The sequence below is a fragment of the Eubalaena glacialis genome, chromosome 1, assembly GCF_028564815.1.
Source record: "Eubalaena glacialis isolate mEubGla1 chromosome 1, mEubGla1.1.hap2.+ XY, whole genome shotgun sequence".
NCBI classification, from domain to species: domain Eukaryota; kingdom Metazoa; phylum Chordata; class Mammalia; order Artiodactyla; family Balaenidae; genus Eubalaena; species Eubalaena glacialis.
The window spans coordinates 179,302,784-179,323,042 of NC_083716.1; the positions used below are offsets into that span (position 1 = coordinate 179,302,784).

Genomic DNA, 20,259 nt, shown 5'->3' on the forward strand with positions numbered 1-20,259 from the left:
AAAAAAAAGTAAACACAGGAGTACAGATAATCTCTTTGAGATGATGATTTTATTTCCTTTGGATATATACTCAGAAGTAGGATTGCTGGATCACAGTAGCTCTATTTTAACTTCCTGAGGAACTTCCATACTGTTTTCCATAATAGCTGTACCAGTTTACTTTCCCATCAACAGTGTACACGGGTTCCCTTTCCTCCACATCCCTGACAGCATTTGTTGTCTTTGGTCTTTTTAATAACAGACATCCTAACAAGTACAAGGCGATATTTCATTGTGGTTTTGATTTGCATTTCCCAGATGATTAGCAATGCTAAGCAACTTTTCATGTACCTGTTGGCCATCTATATGTCTTCTTTGGAAAAATGTCTATTGTGGTCTCTTGCCCATTTTTTAATTGCGTTTTGGGGGGTTTTTGTTTTGTTTTGCTACTGAGTGGAATGAGTTCCTTGTATATTTTGGATATTAACCCCTTATCAGATATGTAGTTTGCAAATATTTTCTCCCATTCCATAGCTTGCCTTTTCTTTTTGTTGATGGTTTCCTTTGCTGTGCAGCTTTTCAGTTTGATGTAGTCTTACTTGTTCATTTTTGCTTTTGTTTATTTTGTTTATTTTTTAATTTGATGTCAAATTCAAAAAATCATTGCCAAGATTGAAGTCAAGGAGCTTACTCTCTCTGTTTTCTTCTAGGAGTTTAAAGTTTCAGGTCTTACGTTCAAGTTTTTAATCCATTTTGAGTTGATTTTTGTGTATGGTTTAAGACAGGAGTCCAGTTTCATTCTTTTGCCTGTGGCTGTCCAGTTTTCCCAACACCATTTATTAAAGAGACTACCCTTTCTCCACTGTGTATTCTTGGCTCTTTTGTCAAAAATTAATTGACCATATATGCATGGGTTTATTTCTGGGCTCTCTATTCTGTTCCACTGATCTATGTGTCTGTTTTATGACAATATCATACTATTTTGAATACTATACCTTTGCAATATAGTTTGAATTCAGGAAGTGTGATGCCTCCAGCTTTGTTCTTTCTCAAGATTACTTTGGCTATTTGGGGTCTTTTGTGGTTCCATACAAATGTGAGGATTGTTTTTTCTATTTCTGTGAAAAACGCCTCTGGAACTTTGATAGAGATTGCACTGAATCTATAGATCGCTTTGGGTAGTATGGACATTTTAACAATATTAACTCTTCCAATCCATGAACACAAAATATCTTTCTATTTATTTATGTCTTCTTCAATTTCTTTCATCAATGTCTTATAGTTTTCAGTTTACAGATCTTTTACTTCCTTAAATTTATTCCTGTTTTCTTCTTTTTAATGTTATTGTAAATGAGATTGTTTTCTTAATTTCTCTTTCCAATAGTTTCTTGTTAGTGTACTGAAATGCAACTCATTTTTGTATACTGATTTTATATCCGACAATTTTCCTGAAGTCATTTATCAGGTCTAACAGTATTTTGTGTAAGCATAAAGTCTTTAGGGTTTTCTACATATTATGTCCCTTACAAGCAAGGACAATTTTAATTTTAATTTTTCTCTTTCCAACTTGGATGCCTTTTATTTCTTTTTCTTGTCTAATTGCTCTAAGGACTTCCATTACTTTTTGAATAACAGTGGCAACAGTGGACATCCTTGACTTGTTCCTGATCTTAGAGGAAAAGCTTTCAGCTTTTCACTATTGAGTATGACGTTAGCTGTGGACTTGTCATCTACAGCCTTTATTATGCTTAGGTATACACCATCTACACCTAATTTCAGAGTTTTTATCATGCAAGGATTTTGAATTTTGTCAAATGCTTTTTCTGCATCTATATCTATTGAGATGATCATGATTTTTATCCTTCATTGTAGTGTATTAATGTGGTGTATCAGCATATGTTGAACCATCCTTGCATCTCAGGAATTAAGTCCCACTTGATTATTGTATATGATCCTTTTAGTATACTACTGAATTCAGTTTGCTAATATTTGGCTGAGAATATCTGCATCTATCTTCATCAGGGATACTGACCTGTAATTTTCTTGTAGTGCCCTTGTCTGGCTTTGGTATCAGGGTAATACGGATCTTGTACAATGAATTTGGAAGAAGTATAGCCTCCTATTTTTTGGAAGAGTTTGAGAAGGATTGATATTAATTCTTCTTAAAATGTTTGGTAATACTCATCAGTGAAGCCATCTGATCCTGGACTTTTCTTCATTGAGAGGTTTTTGTTTACTGATTCAATCTCCTTGCTAGTAACTCGTTGTTCAGAGTTTCCATTTCTTCACGATTCAGTCTTGGTAGGTTGTATGTGTCTAGGAATTTATCCATTTCTTCTAGGTTTTCTCATTTGTTGGTGTATAACTGTTTATAGTAGTTTCTTACGATCTTTATCAGTTGTAAGGTCTCCTCTTTCATTTCTGATTTTATTTGAGTCTTCTTTTTTTCTTAATCTAGCTAAATGTTTGTCAGTTTTGTTTATTTTTTCAAAAAAACCCGTTCTTGGTTTCATTGATCTTTTCTACTGTCTTTCTAGTCTCTATTTCATTTATTTCTCCTTTGATCTTTGTTATTTCCTTCTACTGGCTTTGGGCTTATTAGTTTATTCTCTTTCAAGTTCCTTGAGGTATAAAGGTAGATTGTTTGAGATTTTTCTTTTTTCTTAATGTAGGTGTTTATCACTATAACCTTCCCTCTTAGAACTGCTTTTGCTACATCCTTTAAGTTTTGGCATGCTGTGCTTCCATTTTCATTTGTCTCAAGATATTTTTTGATTTTCCTTTTGATTCTTTCTTGGAACCATTGATTACTTAGGAGCGTGTTGTTAAATCTCCAATTTGTAAATTCTCTCCTCTTCCACTTTAGTCATTCTCCCTAACATACTCCAACTTTCTATCACCTCAGCTCCAACCACATCACCCTTCAAATGAAGCAGGAATTTTTTATCCTTATTTCAGCCTTAAAATATGGTTGAAAGTGTTCTCCAAGGAAAGGATATTCCTAAGCAGCATCAGAAGCACACACAGCTCCACTCTATCTTACATAGGCTTTCCCTTCCTCATTCTTTTTTTTCCTCCCTATTTACGTCTTTGTTATGTCTTTGTCTTTTCGATGCACGTCTTAGACTCTCAGAAATATCCAGTGGCAACCATGGGCATGATTAAGCCTTATTAATGACATTCAGTACTGAAGAAAAGCAGAATCCTCACTGCAAGAGTAATGCAAGAGTAATGCTGGAAGAACAGATTTTCTATTTTCTATTTTCTATTAGGTCAACAGTTGAAGGACTCCCCTGTATCTTTTAAAGATATATATTTGAAGTATCACATATGAAACTATAGAGTGTATGGGATTGGCTTCCAAATGCTCCAGTAGGGAACAGAGTGGAGAGTATAGATTAAAAAAAGACTGGCCAACATTTAATAATTGTTGAAGCTAGTTGATGGGTACATGGGGGTTCATTATACTATTCTATTTTTAAATATATTTGAAGTCTTTCAAAATAAAAAATTAAAATTAAGGACTTCAAAAAGAAGCAACCAAAGGATAAAAGTTCTACATATAAAGCTCTCCATTTATGTAGTGTAATCAAAACATCAGGGTAGAATAGATACTGTGATCACGCTAATGAAAAAAACAATACTCTGGACCTATAAAAGATAAAAAAAAGATATTCTAAAGAGATAAAAATACTCTAATAAATAAAAGATAAAATAAAATAAATCTGCTTCTAGATTGAAAGGGTGGGAAAAAGGGGAACCGAGGGAAAGGGTAAATACAGGAAGTTATGCTAAAGCTAAAGATCTTGTGTTTTTAGAAATGCATCTCATCTAACTATGAGATGAAAATAGCAGGGGTTCAGAAATACTGTGGCTTTGGATGAGACTGAACTAGTACATTTAGCTCTGTTGTCTTTCAAAACTCTACTCTTCACTAAAAATCACACTAAAGAATGAAAAACAAAACAATACAGAAACTCAAGGACAAAGAGAACAGAAAAGAAGACAGAAACTACATTTTTAAGATTAGAGGGACTTCCCTGGTGGCGTAGTGGTTAAGAATCCACCTGCCAATGCAGGGGGCACAGGTTCGAGCCCTGATCCAGAAGATCCCACATGCCGCAGAGCAACTAAGCCCGTGTGCCACAACTACTGAAGCCCGCATACCTAGAGCCCATGCTCTGCAACAAGAGAAGCCACCGCAAGGAGAAGCCCACACGCCACAACGAAGAGTAGCCCCTGCTCACCGCAAGTAGAGAAAGCCCACGTGCAGCAACAAAGACCCAAATCAGCCAAAAATAAATAAATAATTAAATAAATAAATAAATAAATTTACAAAAAGATTAGAGGGCAAAAGAGCAAATGACAACTGGCTTAGCAGGCCCAAGAAAACTAGAAGTGAGGAAAGCAAAAAAGCAATCCAGTGTACATGACAGAATTTGCCAAAGACTTGTGAATTGGCTATACTAGTACCCCCAGAAGTAATGGTGAAGGTGGAGCTGAGAACAGGAGGCTTAGATGGAAGCCTGTTTATACAGCAATTAGTTACCTGCTATACTCCACCACAGCCAGGCCACTAGCCCTTTCCCAACTCTGGAAGACAACTAGGTGAGTCTAACAGAGGATCTCCGGACTAAGGGAGACCAGGCACAGATGAAAACAGGTAATTAAATGAAAGTCCATCTCCATACTGAATGTTGCAGACCTCTAACCCTTTTGTCTTACTCAGGAACCAGAATATCAAAAGCCAGATCTAATACTCCAGATGGGAGGCCAAATGATTATTCTGATTCCCCAATCCAAAGTAAAAGACCTGAACATACAGACATTAGAGAGTCCCCGGAAAAAGAGCCCAGCCAGAGAACTTTACAGTAAGGTCCAGTTAATAAATCCTGCCATGAACCCAAAGCTCCCAATAAGCCTCAATCTTGATTTTAATATGAGCAGAGGACCAAGAACCATCAGACATAGGAGAAGAGCTACTAACATGAAAAAGAGAGACCCAAACAAAGAGAAAGAAAGTAACTTGACAGAAACAGACACTTTGCAGGGAGAAGAAAATTTAAAAAAAAACAAAAAAGCAAAAAACCCTGCCTCTAATATGTTTGGAGAAGTGAGAGAAAATACTACATCCATGAAAAAAGAACAGTATGCTATATTTAAAAGAAATATTTAGAAAACCAAAAAGAACTCTTGAAAATTAGAAATATAACAAAAGAAACAATAGAAGGTTCAGAAGGAAAACAGGAGAGAAAAGAAAACTAAAGGATCATACATTTATTATGTTTACTAGTTCTAGACAGGAAAAATATAGAAGAAAAGTAGAAAGAATATTTTCAAGAATTGAAGTACATAAGCTTTCAAATTAAAAGAGCCCCTGGCCTCCCTGGTGGTGCAGTGGTTAAGAATCCGCCTGCCAGTGCAGGGGTCATGGGTTCGAGCCCTGGTCCGGGGAGATCCCACATGCCATGGAGCAACTAAGCCCATGAGCCACAGGTACTGAGCCTGCTCTCTAGAGCCCACAAGCCACAGCTACTGAGCCCACGTGCCACAACTACTGAAGCCTGCATGCCTAGAGCCCGTGCCCCACAGCCAGAGAAGCCACTGCGATGAGAGGCCCGCGCACCACAACGAAGAGTAGCCCCCGCTCAATGCAGCTAGAGAAAGCCCACGCACAGAGACGAAGACCCAACGCAGCCAAAAATAAAATAAATAAATTTATTTAAAAAAAAAAAAAAAAAAAAGAGCCCCTGAATGCTCAGCACAATGAATAAAAATAAACTCACATCAAGGAATATCATCATGAAATTTCAAAATGCTGAAAAGAAAAAAATCTTAAAACCCTCCAGAGTGGGAAAAAAAAAAGTTTCAAAACAGAATCAAGATTAGAATGGTACTGGACTGCTCAGTGGCAACACTGGAAGCTAGAAAACAAAAGAGATATATTTTCAAATTAGGAGGAAAATAAATTACTAAAATTCTATATCCAGCCAAACTAAAGGTAATGATAGAGCAGAGGTTTTCAGATATCAAAAGTCTCACAAAAAATTATTTTACTTTCCTTAGGAAGCCCCTGCAGTAAGTATACTACCGAAAAAGAGGAAGTAGGGACTTTCCTCGTGGTCCAGTGGTAAAGAATCCGCCTTCCAATGCAGGTGACGTGGGTTCAATCCCTGGTCGGGGAAATAAGATCCCACATGCCACGGGGCAACTAAGCCCGCCCACCGCGACTACTAAGCATGCGCGCCTCAACCAGAGAGCCCGTGTGCCGCAGACTACAGAGCCCGTGCACTCTGGACCCCGCGTGCCACAACCAGAGCGAGAAAACCCACATTCCACAACTAAAGAGAAGCCTGCGCGCCACAACGAGCGCCGCAACGAAAAATCCCACATGCCGAAACGGAGACCCGACACAGCCAAATAAATAAATAGATCAAATAAATATTAAAAAAAAAAAAAAAAGAAAGCAAACCATAATAAAGGAAGAGATGAAATCCAGCAAATGGAAGGTTCAACATAACAGAAAAGCAAATGGACTCCCCAGGATGAAGGTGAAGGGAGATCACAAGCTGACAGCTATGTAGTAAGTACAAAGTCCAGTATCAGAAAGTTCCAGGAAAATGGTGTAGGGGCTGTGGAAAACAGACTGGCAGTTCCTCAAAAAGTTAAAATTACCATATGACCCAGTAATCTCGCACCTTAGGGATATACTCAAAAGATTTGAAAACAGGTATTCAAAAGCATACATGTATACCAATGTTCATAGCAGCACTATTCATAACAGCCAAAAGGCAAGAACAACCCAAGTGTCCATCAACTAATGAATGGATAGACAAAATATATGTCCATACAATGGAATATTATTCAGCCATAAAAAGGAATGAAGTACTAATATATGCTACACACAGATAATCCTTGAAAACACTATGCTAAGAAAAAGCCAGACACAAAAATTCATATTGTATAATTCCACTGATATGAAATATCCAGAATAGGTAAATCCATAGACAGAAAGTAAATTGGTGGTTTCAGGAGCTAAGGAAAGGCAAGAATGGGGTGTGACTGTTTACCTGGTACAGGGTTTTCGTCTGGGGTAATGAAAAGGTTTCGGAATTAGAGCTGGTGGTTGCACAACACTGTGAATGTACTAAATTGTGCACTTTCACATGGTTAATTTTATGGTAAGTGAATTTTACCTCACATGTTTTTAAAAAGAAAGCAAGCTCCTGGATTGCTCCAAGAGGATGAAATTGACCAAACACCTACTCTGTTTTAAACATATTAAAATGAGATTTTTGTAACTGAGGCCAAGTCTGAGAATGAACTGGCATTAATATACAGAAAATGAAATAATAAAAATTAGAATCTCTAAGAAAATCATTTTAGTCATGCACAGTGTTTACAAAATTGTGGTGATTCAAATATGATTACCGATCTAAGCAGAATCATGACGTAATTATATGGAGGGTGGGGACAGAAAATGTCCAAGTCTGTGATAGAGAGGGAAAGGTGAAAAAGCTAGCTCCTAATCTTCCATAGTTCAAATTAAATAAAAAATACCTGGGCTTCCCTGGTGGCGCAGTGGTTGAGAATCTGCCTGCCAATGCAGGGGACACAGGTTCGAGCCCTGGTCTGGGAAGATCCCACATGCCGCGGAGCAACTGGGCCCGTGAGCCACAACTACTGAGCCTGCGTGTCTGGAGCCTGTGCTCCGCAACAAGAGAGGCCGCGATAGTGAGAGGCCCGCGCACCGCGATGAAGAGTGGCCCCCGCTTGCCACAACTAGAGAAAGCCCTCGCACAGAAATGAAGACCCAACACAGCCATAAAAAAAAAAAAAAAAAAACCTAAAAGTGAAAAATTAAAAAGTAGAAGTGCCAGCACATGTTTATTATTTAAAGCTATGAAAGTAAACACCAAAAGAAACAAATATGAGAATTTAAATAAGTTGCCTCTGGGAGTGAGAAATGAAAAATGGGGGTGAAATGCCACAGAGGATTGCTATTTTTTGTAATAAACCTAATAAAGCTAAAAGGGAAGGAGGTGGAGGAGGAATGGTATATATTTACGCTGGTTATGAAAAACTAAGCTCACCTGAAGAAATTGTGTGAATTCTGTGTAGTTAAGATGCTTCTTCCGATTATGCCCAAAATGCAGCCGGATAAATTCACAGTCCCAGTTAAAAGCGATATGATGATGAATAGTAGTCTGTCCAAAAATTTCTTTGACATTTTCTTGAAAGGGAAAACAAAAATAAATAAATTATATCTGGAATAAGTAGTTTAGTCCACTGCAATGTTCCTACAGAAAGAAATTAAGAGAAATTTTAAAAGTCAATATTATCTGCTCCTACTAACATTAGCTGCAAAATTTTTTGTGCTCAGAAACCCATGCACAGGAGCACAATTGATACAAAATATAATTTTACAGTTAAGATTGTGTACCATTACATATAAGGCCATGAGATTCTTAATTTCTCTTGATTTAATTTTAATTAGGAAGTGATTTATATCTTGCATTATAAATGGCTGCTACTTTGCATTCCAGTATAAAATCAATAGTGTTTTCCCGGTTCCTCAAGGAGTCGAATTAAGCCCTTTATCAGAAGCATGAATACCTAAATTACAGTATAATGCAATATTTGTCATACTAAGTATGGCTTGATTGAGGCTTGATTATTACATTCACACTAGCCTGAATATGTCTATTGAAGATAGGTATAAGAAATACTATCAAAAGCATATCATTAGCTCAGCAGCAAGCACCTTATTAAAAGCTTCTGATATTGTCAAAAATATGGTCTTGACACAAAGCTTCAAGATCCCCATAAAAACCATGATTATTAGTCTCAGCTATTAAAATATTTTAAGATAAGTGAAATTAGTGATTCACTTTTAAATAAAGAAGGACTAAACACAGTATACTAACTTTTAGATAGGAACCAGTCACACTGTGTAATATACAACCAAAACCCTCTGACAGCTTGTCTTCATGCACTAACAATGTCATTCACTTTCTTACACCGTTCTACACTTACTATGAAAGTCAATTCACAAATGACTGGTACTTTAACAAGCATAGACTGGATAGACTAATTTAGAAGCTCATGCCAAAAAAAAAAAAAAAAATCGTTAACAAAGCTAAGAAAGCAGGAAGCCCGTTTTACTGATGTCTTAAGAACAAAATTATTTTCAAATTTCAGCCAATTATATTAGTGAAAGGATTTTACTATCTATAGCTATCAATTATACTAAAGAATTAGTAAATACAAGCTTAATGTTTTATAATCTCCAACTATGCTATTTTATCTAATTTCTGCAAATTCTTTGAGTAAGATATAAATCTCATATTGTAAATGGTTTAATGGATTCCCTTTAGTTTTAATATACTTTTTTTTTTTTTTTTTTTTTTGATAAAAGCATTGCTATGCTGGGGGAGCAGGAGGGAGTGTAAGAATCCTGAACTGGAAATCCTACCAGTCTGGATTCAACATGACAGCTCTGAATAGGTCACAGTGATTAGTCAGTTGGAAGGCGGCATTGGATGTCACTGGGGAGATGGGATTCTCATCTTTTCTTTCAAATGGAATGTAGCATTTATTTCTGGCCTAAATAGCAACAGTATTTCAGAGTTTTCAAATCATGTCAATTATTTTCATCTTCCATAAACACAAATTAAATATATGAGTTTTTGTTTCTGAAAGCAAAGAATTAACGCAATACAGCAAGTCATGGGATCCTAACCAACACAAAGGATTACCCTTGAATCTATATGAAACTTCAACAAGTTGTAAAATATGTTAAAGTTTACAAAATAATTAAAATAATAAGGATGGCAAAAAACTATTTAGAGTTAAAAGTATTATGGCCGTTTAGCAAAGATTTTTTTAGGATCCTCCTAATTCAATTAATTAGTTGCTTCTCTTTCCAAATTAATTAACTTGATTTCTTATTTTAAGTGTTAAACTAAGGGAATATGAAGAAATTAATGGAAAGCATATTAGGATAATTTAAATTACTACATACATTTAAGTAACATTAAGATAAATTATTAAAGGGAATGAGTTATTTTATAACCTTTATTTTAAAGGTCACAACTCCCAAAACTCAACTATTTGATAAGAAATATACGTATTGCTACCTAAATAAGTTTTATATAATAGTGGAATAAAACTGAATTCCCTTTGTATGATTGGAAAATATCAGAATCTCAAGTGCGAAACTATATCAAATAAAGCCAAAGATTCAAAAGCTTTCAAACTTATGAAAATGTAATGAACCATGAAAATTGTTTTCTATTATCACAAAAAAGATATTTATAAACCAAAATTACAATGTATAATTTACATTCAGAAAAATAGCTCTAAAATAAAAACTTTTAACTAAAATCCTCTTTTGTAAACTACTTAGCAACCTTTAAATAAAATCTTACAATACCTTTGAAACAATTAAAATGATGGCTTAAATTACTCATAATAATTTCCCCAAATATAGAAGTGTCATTTTCCATGAATATTTGTTTAAACATTTCTCCCTTCACCCAAAGTGGTCAGTTGACAGCTTTGTATATGGTTTCATTATGACATTATGTGCTGTGGTTTATTAACTACCCCCAGACACTTTTAATTATTTTAGCCATGTCACAGGCTACAAAATTTCAAACCTACTTTGGCACCTCTTGAGGTATTCCACTTCCCTTCTGTTATTATTTCCACTACCAACTGCCTAAGGCTAAATCAGGAAGCTTACAGAAATAATTAGTACAACTATTGTTTTGAAGTCAAATTCATAATTACCACTTTACTTTTACCAGGATATGCTTATCAAAAAAAAAAAAAAAAAAGTTATGCAAAAGCTCCAGACCTGGAGAGCTTATACTTGTGTGAGGCAATAGCCCAAAGAGCTGATGATCTTCTTATCTTACCCAGTTTTATCAGGTTCTGTACGACATGAAAGGGAGCACCAATAATCTCAAATATACCCAATATATCTAACTGAAACTACATAGCAAGTTTCCCCCCAGAGAGAATCCCGTCTTTCCAGTGGCAAACAAGGGTCTTTAGCTCTCCAAGGAGTGCTATTTCAGTGGCCACAGTTCTGGCTTGGATGAAAGGGATATGATAGTCACATCTTATTGGCAACAAGATCATGATCGAGTGTTTTATACTACGTTGGCACTGCTAAGGGAAATAGGAATCCATTTGTTTTCTGACATATAGAAAACAAAAGACCACTTTTTCACTTCCTGCAGAGCATGGGCTCATGAAAGAGATGGTTTATAATTCCTCTGAAAAGGGAATCGGGGCCAGATACAAAAGTAGCCTGTCATTATGTTCTCTTTGCTTAAAGGAGAGGAGCACAATGATTTGTCAGGAGGGCAGGTAATGGTGACAACTGTGATTAAGTAAAAATGTTCACAGACATATAACATTAGTCAGTTTAGCTGTATCAGTCACTTATGATGATTGCACTAGATAAAATACATCGAAGCATATATATCATAAATATGTAAATATGTCTTAACAGAGGTTTTAATTTCCCCAGCAGCCCACACTGTGTCTCCCCATCTCATCCACCCTCATCCCTCCCCTGGTCCTTATGGGAGCTTCCTACTGGTCTTGTTCACCTTTCTGCAGTACAAAATTACCTCTGACCGGGGCTGGCACTCTTCTCCAAGACTGCCGCCATGCCTGTTCCATGAATGAGCCTGGAAGGAGCTGCTGTACCAACGGTGTGGCCAGAGAACTCCTCCTGTAGGTATACAAGCCATCAGCCCTGTGACACAGCCCACCTACCATCAGCCCAACGACATCCTGATTCCAAGGATTCCAGCCCAGCAGGAGCCACTCCTTCCAACTTATAGGCTTGAGATCAAACATTTTTATTGTCAGGGGAAAAAATAAGTCCTCAATAGCTGAGTTTCACCTGCATAGTTCTTAAAGTGAAGTCAGAGAGGCTTTTAGAAGGACTCCCACCAGGAACAATGAATATCCTTGTGTATAACTGAACAAAAACAATGGCAAGACTTGCAGAAGTAAAGAGTTTCTCAGTGAGGGAAAACTTGGGGGGAAAGAAGAGGAACAACTAAGAAACTAAAAAAGAAAGAAAAGGAAAACAAACAACAACAACAAAAAGATCAACAACAGGAGCTTGTAGAAGAAGTCCCAGCCAACACAGCATGTCAGGCCAGACTTCTAGGTTCTATTTCCAGGTGGCTCATTAGTTTCCGGGGTGACCTCCTCTGTTTTACTGAGGGAAAAGTATTTCTATTAACCCTCTACCTACCTCCAAAAGGGACTACTGTACAATCAGTCAACAGAGTAGTCCTGCTGCCAAATATATGTAAAGGTCCACTTCTCAGGAAAAATGAGTTTACATTTAAAGAGCATCTATTACTATAGAAGTTAGATGCTTCAACAATCACCAAGTGGCATAAAAACAAGTAAAACCATGTCCTCTTTTTACCTCAAATTCTAAGCTACTCTATAGCCTTGAATATTAATGTGACCTCTGCAATATCTGAAAGGAGTCGCAAAAAGTCTTCCTGATTTAATTTGAACACCCAAGTGAAGCTCTCATTCTTACCAAGTTAAACTAGGTATTTATTACCATTAGAATTTCATATTATACCATGTCTATAGCTTTGTTTCCACTGAGAGAGGATATGACATTTTTCATATCTAGACTTCCATCTCCTAAATCTTTTTAACAATAGCAGTGGTCATGCCTAAAACAGCCCAATTAGATTATTATTCCCTTTAGGGTAAAAGAGTCTGTTTTAGAGGCACAAATGGAACACATTTTTATTTGTTATACATAATGATGGTCAAACACGGTACAAAATCAAAAGGAATCCCTACTCTTTGAGGGTTCTACAGTCGGGGTAAAGATGTGCCCCTGGAAAAGTTTTCTTCAGAGAGTTCCCATTCCCAGGCAAACACTTTGGAACACAATGTTGATGAGATTTTTAATAGAAAGTTTAGAATATATAACATGTTTTATATTCATTTATTAGTTAATAGGTAAGAGTGTTGTTGGGTTTTTTTTTTTTAGAATGATTACATCCTTGTTAAAGCAATAGGCTTTTTTTTTTTTTTTTAAACTTGGGACAAATGCATGGCAACTATTGACAACACAATGTAGAATAGCTGGTTATCTAGGGTACCTCAATCTAATTCTATTGAGCAGAATATCCAGTACACTAGTGGACAACAGTGAGACCAAGGCAAGTTTACACGATATCTAGCACACACCAGTCATGCAATGGCCCCTATAAGGCTCATGCCACCAGGCAGAAACAGATATACAAGCCATTAAGTAATCATCCACAGCATGCATTAGAACTTTTACTAGAACAACACCAAAGAAGAAACAACTAATGATTTTATTCACTCTTTTAAGAACTCCAAAACCCTCTCTTGAGCTTGTACATTCTAAAATGGATGACCAAGGTCTCAATGTAAGTCCTCTCGCCCAGAGCAGAGGTATCTCGAATTAAAAAAAAAAAAACTTGTCCAGCATTCAAGTAAATGTTGTTCAATACTGATATATATAAATATTTGCAAAGATACACACAATTTAAGTACACAATTTGATGTGTATAAAAAGCATATCTAAAAAAAAAAGCATAGATGAGAATATACACAAGTACACAGATAACATCATCATCACAGTCCGTGAGATATACTGACGGCGTAATAGTCTTTCCCCACTCCATTACACCTTGCATCCAATATTCTCTCCCGCCTTTCTCTCCTGATGTGCACGAGAAAAATCTATACTTTAAATAAGCTCCAAACTAGAAAACATAAGGCCATCTGGTGAAAAGGATTTAGAGTTAGAATGGATCTAAATTTTCCTTTTACCTAAACATACGTCTATAAATACATAAGCACAATTCATTTTATTAAGTGAGTACAAACATGAAAACTGACCTTTATCACAGATCCAAAATCCTATTAAAACAAACTCCAAGTTAATTATTTCCTTATGTTGAAATTCTGTAGTCTCGAATACAGCCTGAAATGAGTGGGCCTTAGAAATTTTGTTAAATGGCATCTGTAACAGTTTCAATGCTTTTCTTCTTTTCTTAAGAATATAAAATTAAAATTTCTCTCCTTCATTATGATTCTTTTCCTTTTAGTTAAGAAAGTTTGTCTAAAAATGAATCCTCAAAATTAGGGATGTAGGGCAGGGAGGGGAAATGGTCAAGGTCCCCAGCAAATAGGTGAGCACCATCAAGAGAGCCATCCAGTTGGCCAGGGACCACAGGAACAATGTCGAAAGGGAGTTCAATTTTATCTCATTCCGTAAGAATCTTCCTAACTCTAGATTATGGAGCGGCAGAATGAAGGATTCTGGAGGGTTTATATGCTCTTCAGTTCATAACAGGTGCTATAAAAACTAAAACTGATTTGTTCTGCTTTTAATCCTAATTATATTTTCTTGAAATTTTAACTCATAAATCATAGTCTGAGGGAAAAACAAAAGATCTATAAAATGCTAAAGTTGGAGTCTAATAACTACAAGCTTTCATTTGCATGAAATAATGTGTGTATAAACCACTCAGCTACTTCCTACACATTTTAATCTGCTAATCAACCATGGCATGAGTCTCTATTGTTAGTCTGTTGAATAAACTGACTTGAGTGACTTATTTTTAAAATAGAAATTGGAAAAAGCAATCAAATGGAGGAGACACAAGGAATCATGATACCAAGGTAAAGGGGACCAAAAAAAATAGAATTTGGTTTTGGGAAATCTAATTCTTAAGAAATGGACACATGACAGAAGCACGGGTATATTGTCACTAAGGCAGATATTTATATCAAGTTATTTCCCAAGCATCTGTGCATCGTATTTGGAAATAAGGCATATGAGCATGTGTGATACCTATTGAAAACAGAAAATGCAGCATTCTCAGCAGTACAGGGTTAATGCTGAATGATGAGATGATAAAGGCTTTATGCTTTAAACTATAAAATCTAGGTGTTTCTGAGGAAAATCAACATTCTTTAGGAGGCAAAATGGCCAGAGCTTGCTCCAAAGCAGAGAGAATGCCAAGATAAACACAGACACCTGAAGAGCTCTGCATAGGTATTTATTTGGGAAAATCTTCTGATAACAGAAGACAACTGGGTCAGTGGGCAGAAGGAAGGAAACAATCAATGCCAAGCTAGAACATGTGCCCACTAAGATGACAGCAAAGGCACCACTGGTCCTTTCAAATACCTGTACTTTCTCACCATTCTCACCATAGCAGCGATACATCTTCCTTTGGGTTTAACTAGAGGATATTTGTTTTATAACCAACACTACAGTGAATAAATATTTAGCACTGTGGCTCAGGGGAAGCCTGATTTTCAAGAGTTTCTCTACCACATATTGATTCCAATTCACACCCCTAAAGGGGTTCAAGTTCAGTTTTACAAGATGAAAAAGTTCTGGAGATCTGTTTCATTACAATGTGAATATACTTAACACTACTGAACTGTACGCTTACAAATGGTTAAGATGCTAAGGTTTACGTTAGGTGTTGTTTTACCACGATAAAAAAAATCCAAATATATAAAAAAAAAAGGGAGGAGTGCTCTAGGTCCTTGATAACACTACATTATTTTTATTGAAAAGCTTCTTGCAGGAAAAATTAGCTGATACTCTTACTAAACACATACTAATTTCTGCAAGTAAGCCTCTTCAAAAAACTAATACATGGCTATAGATAGAAATCCTAGCTTGTATGCTTTGAGACATCCAAAATGTGCTAGATTATGTGCCTACCAAGGATTTAAATTGATTTCTACATCCAATTCAAATGGCAACTTTAATATTCTAGCCTTGTTGCCTAAAACCAAAAATCTAAAATGGGGGTTCAGAGAATGCTAACTATTCTTGCCGTAACTCCCTCCTTCAGTTCCATTCTTAGGTGTTAAAATGACATAGCAGCAATTTTCCAAAGATGCTCCAGAGAAGCTCTGAACTCTCTCCCCAAAAGTTCCTGAAGGTATGAGATGATTACTCCACGTTGTTCAGTCTGTTTCATAAAAAATGTTGCCCAGGCTGGCCCAGAACAAGATAATTTTACACCACCTACTTTAGGAATGTGAAAGTGTCAGAGAGTCAATGAGTTGAAGCAACAACATTCCTAAATTCCTTAATTTTTTGCAATAGTCTAATGCTTAAAAGAAAATAAAGCCATTTTAATTTTATCTATGTAAATCCTTTTAGGAAATTAATACTTCATTTTTTGACTAGCTCTTAAATAAGCAGCAATCTATATGCAGTTACTAAATTTAGCAATTAAAAACTGAACCAGCCTCACTAACTTCACTTAAACATATAATCTTTTTTTTTTCTTACCAAATGTCACCTCTCCATTTCCACTCTTGTCAAACAATTGGAAAGCGACTATGAACATGGAATCTGGAGCACATAAAACAGATTCAAATGCCAAAAACTCTTGATAGGAGATCAACCTGGAATAAAATATAAAATATTATCGGCTGGTAACCTGCCTTACAGTATGAATTGTAGCTCAGGGTAACCAAATAACTGATGAAGGGAAGTGTCTCTTTATAGTGGTATTCCAGATAAGAAAGAAAGAAGGAATGATAGAATGTTACCGTTTTGTAAACCCTTAACTCATTAATGGACCTGGGCAATAATCAATAGCCTCTAAAATCGCAAGAAGAAAGAGACTAGACTGAAAATAATTGAACCTGAATCTGATCAAGTCTCTAGATCAGAGTTTCTAAAGCTTGGCCCTCAATCGTGCCATTTGAAGCTGGATAACTCTTTGCTGTGGGGGCCTCCTGTGCTTTGTATCACGTTTAGCAGCATCACTGGCCTCTGCCCACTAGATGCCAATAGCACCTGCCCCACTGAGAACCACTGCTTTAGATGTAATCAACAATTTACAGAAAAATACAAAGGACAAAGGAACATGTCAAATTAAACATTACCACAGAAACACAATCAGCAAAAATGCAGACTGTGGGAAACTACAGAGTGAACATTCTATATATGCAAAAAAAAAGAACTTTTAAAGAAGATATGGAGGAGAACCTCATTAAAGACCTAAGAGATGTAGCAATTAATTACAAAGATACATATCTTATTTGGATTCTGATTAAAGCAAAGTAAAAAAAATTTTTTTTTAGTTTATAAGAAAATCAGGAAATGGAAATACTGTTACAACACAAATGCTTGATGACATTAAGACATCAATGTTTTTGAGGAGGTTTTGTTTTGTTTTTGGTAATTTTTCTTATCTTCTAGAAATACACACTGAGATATTTAGAGATGAAATATGTCACCTGGAATTTGCTTCAAAATACTCCAGAGGATGGAGGAATGGGTGGAGGTATAAGTGAAACAAATTTAATAATTATCTTAATAATTATTAAAAGTGGGTGTATTCACTTCATTAAAGTGAACCCTAAGATGAACTGGGGACTTTGGTGATTATGATGTGTCAGTGCAGTTCATCCTTGGTTAAAAAAAAAAAAATCTTAAAAAAGAATTAACACTCAGGGTAGACATTTTTGGCAAAACTTTTGTTTCACTTTTATATATGTATACATATTATACATGTGTGTGTGTTTGTTGGATTGTGATGTAAACTGTACTTTTTAGATCAAAAAAGTTTGCAGGCCACTGTGGTTAAATTATACTGGCAAATAAAAGCACAAACTAACCTCAAAAAAAAGTGGGCGAAGAGTATATTGAATTTATTGTACTACTCTTTGTTTTATATATGTTTGAAATGTCAATAATAAAATTTTTAAAGGAAAGTTCAAAACAAAAAGGAAGAAAACTAAAACTTATTTCATCCTATAATACTCAAGGTTGTGAAATTAGCCAGTGGCCAAAACTACACTGAAATTGCATTCAGTGATCTTATGGAGTAGGCATATGCTAGTTTAGAGTCATCTTCCACAACAAATCTTGCTGCAAATATTTCATACCATGTTGCTGCTACTGATAGTGACTAGTATCCAAGTGACAGTACATATCCAAGAAATACATATAACAGTATATATCCAAGTAATTATACACACACACACCAGTAGTGCCACATTTTATTCTCAAATGGGCTGATTTGGACAATACATGTACAGTCACCCTATCCAAAGGAACAGACCTAATTCTTAATGTAGCTTCTAGGCCCACAGGATCTGACTTCTCCATATCTCTTCCTTGCTCTCTGCACTCCAGGCCACTCATTTTAAGCTCCTAAAACAATCCATGCTCCTTCCACTCAGGGCCATCATTCCGCAATTCATTTTCCTTGGAATGATCCCACCATCTCCAAACTTTTGTCCATTTAATTTCCACCCAGTCTTTACATAGCTCATCTCAAATATCATTTCCTCAAGAAAATCATCTTAAAGTCCCCAGATGACTTCGCATCCCCTTCACACCTTACAGCAGTACTGTACTTTTTTAGTGCCCCTCACAGAATTCTTGTTAAAGTAATTATGTAACTCATTGTTTAAAGTCCAATTCCCCGCTAGAAGGTAGGCCTGTCAGAGCACAGGCTTGATTCAGGGTAGGAACTCATAAATCTTCTTGAATAAACCCAATTTAGAATACACGACTTTTTAGAGATACCTGTTTTCCAACACGGTATTAAGAAAGTGACTACATTTTACTTTTCATTTTATGCCTTCATTCATCTAAGACATATTTTACATTCAAAGTTACATTTTCTATTACTTAAAATACTTTGAAGTATGTTTAAATTACACAGATTACATTATATCCAAAGCAACGATGTACACTATGCCTTTGCCCTTTTTTGAGGGAAAGAAAGGCTTTGTGGTGGTAGTGTTCAGGGCACTGAAGACTATGCCCTCACTGTGCCCACACTGAAGAATCCTTGGTGAAATTAGGAGCTTGAGTGCCTAATGAATCCTGGGAGGAACAATCGAAACTGTTTATCAGGCCACATGTCATAACACACCTTATGCATTACTAAAAAACATAGTAAAACTCAAAAGTATGATTATCAGTACACAAAGAAGTAACAATATATCAGGTATCATCATGACTATGCACACACTCCTAAAAAGCAATGAGCAATATGTGGTTTTAAGCTCTGAACAAAACTAAAGATCAATGAGAATGTGTAACACAAATACAATAGTGATCTAGGAAATGAGTTACAGTAGACTTTCACTTTCTACATTATGTAATTCAGAAACATTTGAAATTTTTATATTTATAATAAAGAATTAACATTATTTCTTCTGCTCATAACATTAATTTTAAAAATAAAAATTAAAAGTAGCTAGGCTGATTATAGGAGGAAAGAACAATGCCCAGCATCTTGGTTTTTCCAAAACAAGTCTCAGGAATTAGACATCAAAAATACAATTACCCTGAAATACAGACTATGTAGCTTTAAAACATATTTCATGCTCAGTAGTAAAACTTTCTGTATTTATGAGAAGAGGTCAAAGACCTTTTCCTTAACTAGCAAAGGTCATAAATGGTTGGCTGGCAGACTGAATTTGACCCACACATGTGTTTTCTTTAGCATGTAAAGCATTATTTTTTTAGTTAGGTTTGTTGCCAACATTAGGAAATCCTAAGATTTCACATAAATATCCAGTTTTCTGGTTTCTCTTGATAAATTATGAACTTGGGCAACAGGTTTCTGGTTCCAAGTAGCACCAGCTTCCTGGAGCCTAGCAGAAGCTGCCTTCTTCAGAGAGACCAGGGCTTGCCAGTTATCTACACCTGCCCCTGCAGATTTGAGACTCCTGCAGCGTAGATTTCCAACTAAGTACCACTTTGTTTAAAATATAAATTCTATGGACTTTATTAAATATGTACATTTTTATCTACCAGTATATTCAAAAAGGCAAATCCTATATTCATGCAATGTAGAGTCAGAAGGACCCTCAGAAAATCTGAAGAAGTGATCTGTTCAAAGACATTCAGCAACCCAGTGGGCCACGTCAAAGACTCAACTCCTGCCTTCAACCCAGTGTTCACCATCCTGCCCCCCAACCCCAAATTTAAAGTTATAGTTGAAAAATAGAAAGGGTATCTGGTATCTATAGAAAGTAGAACATTATTATAATACTCAGCCAACCCTCAATACTCAGAGTTACCTTTGTTATACAGTGATTTATTTAAAGAAAGAAAAGTCAATTAAGAAACACAAAAGCAACTTAAAAATAAGTCACTTTATATTATTCAGCCTTAAAAAGGAATGAAATTCTGATACATCCTGCAACGTGAATGAATCTTTAAAACATTACGCTAAGTGAAAT

At 35.9% G+C, this 20,259-nt stretch overlaps 1 protein-coding gene across 4 annotated transcripts in view; it reads right to left on the reverse strand.

Annotated features, from left to right (window-relative positions):
* The window catches only part of SLC25A12 (solute carrier family 25 member 12), a 183,961-nt gene that overhangs the window by 44,940 nt on the left and 118,762 nt on the right, over positions 1 to 20,259 (reverse strand). For 3 of the 4 annotated variants that reach the window (XM_061184870.1, XM_061184879.1, XM_061184890.1), the window contains exons 4-5: positions 16,337 to 16,452; positions 8,073 to 8,212 (exon numbers count right to left, since the gene is read on the reverse strand). In XM_061184870.1, coding sequence (XP_061040853.1) covers positions 8,073 to 8,212; positions 16,337 to 16,452 — 256 coding nt within the window. Of the gene's footprint in view, positions 1 to 8,072; positions 8,213 to 11,624; positions 11,729 to 16,336; positions 16,453 to 20,259 lie in introns of those variants that run through there. The other variant, XM_061184899.1, reaches the window with a different exon arrangement.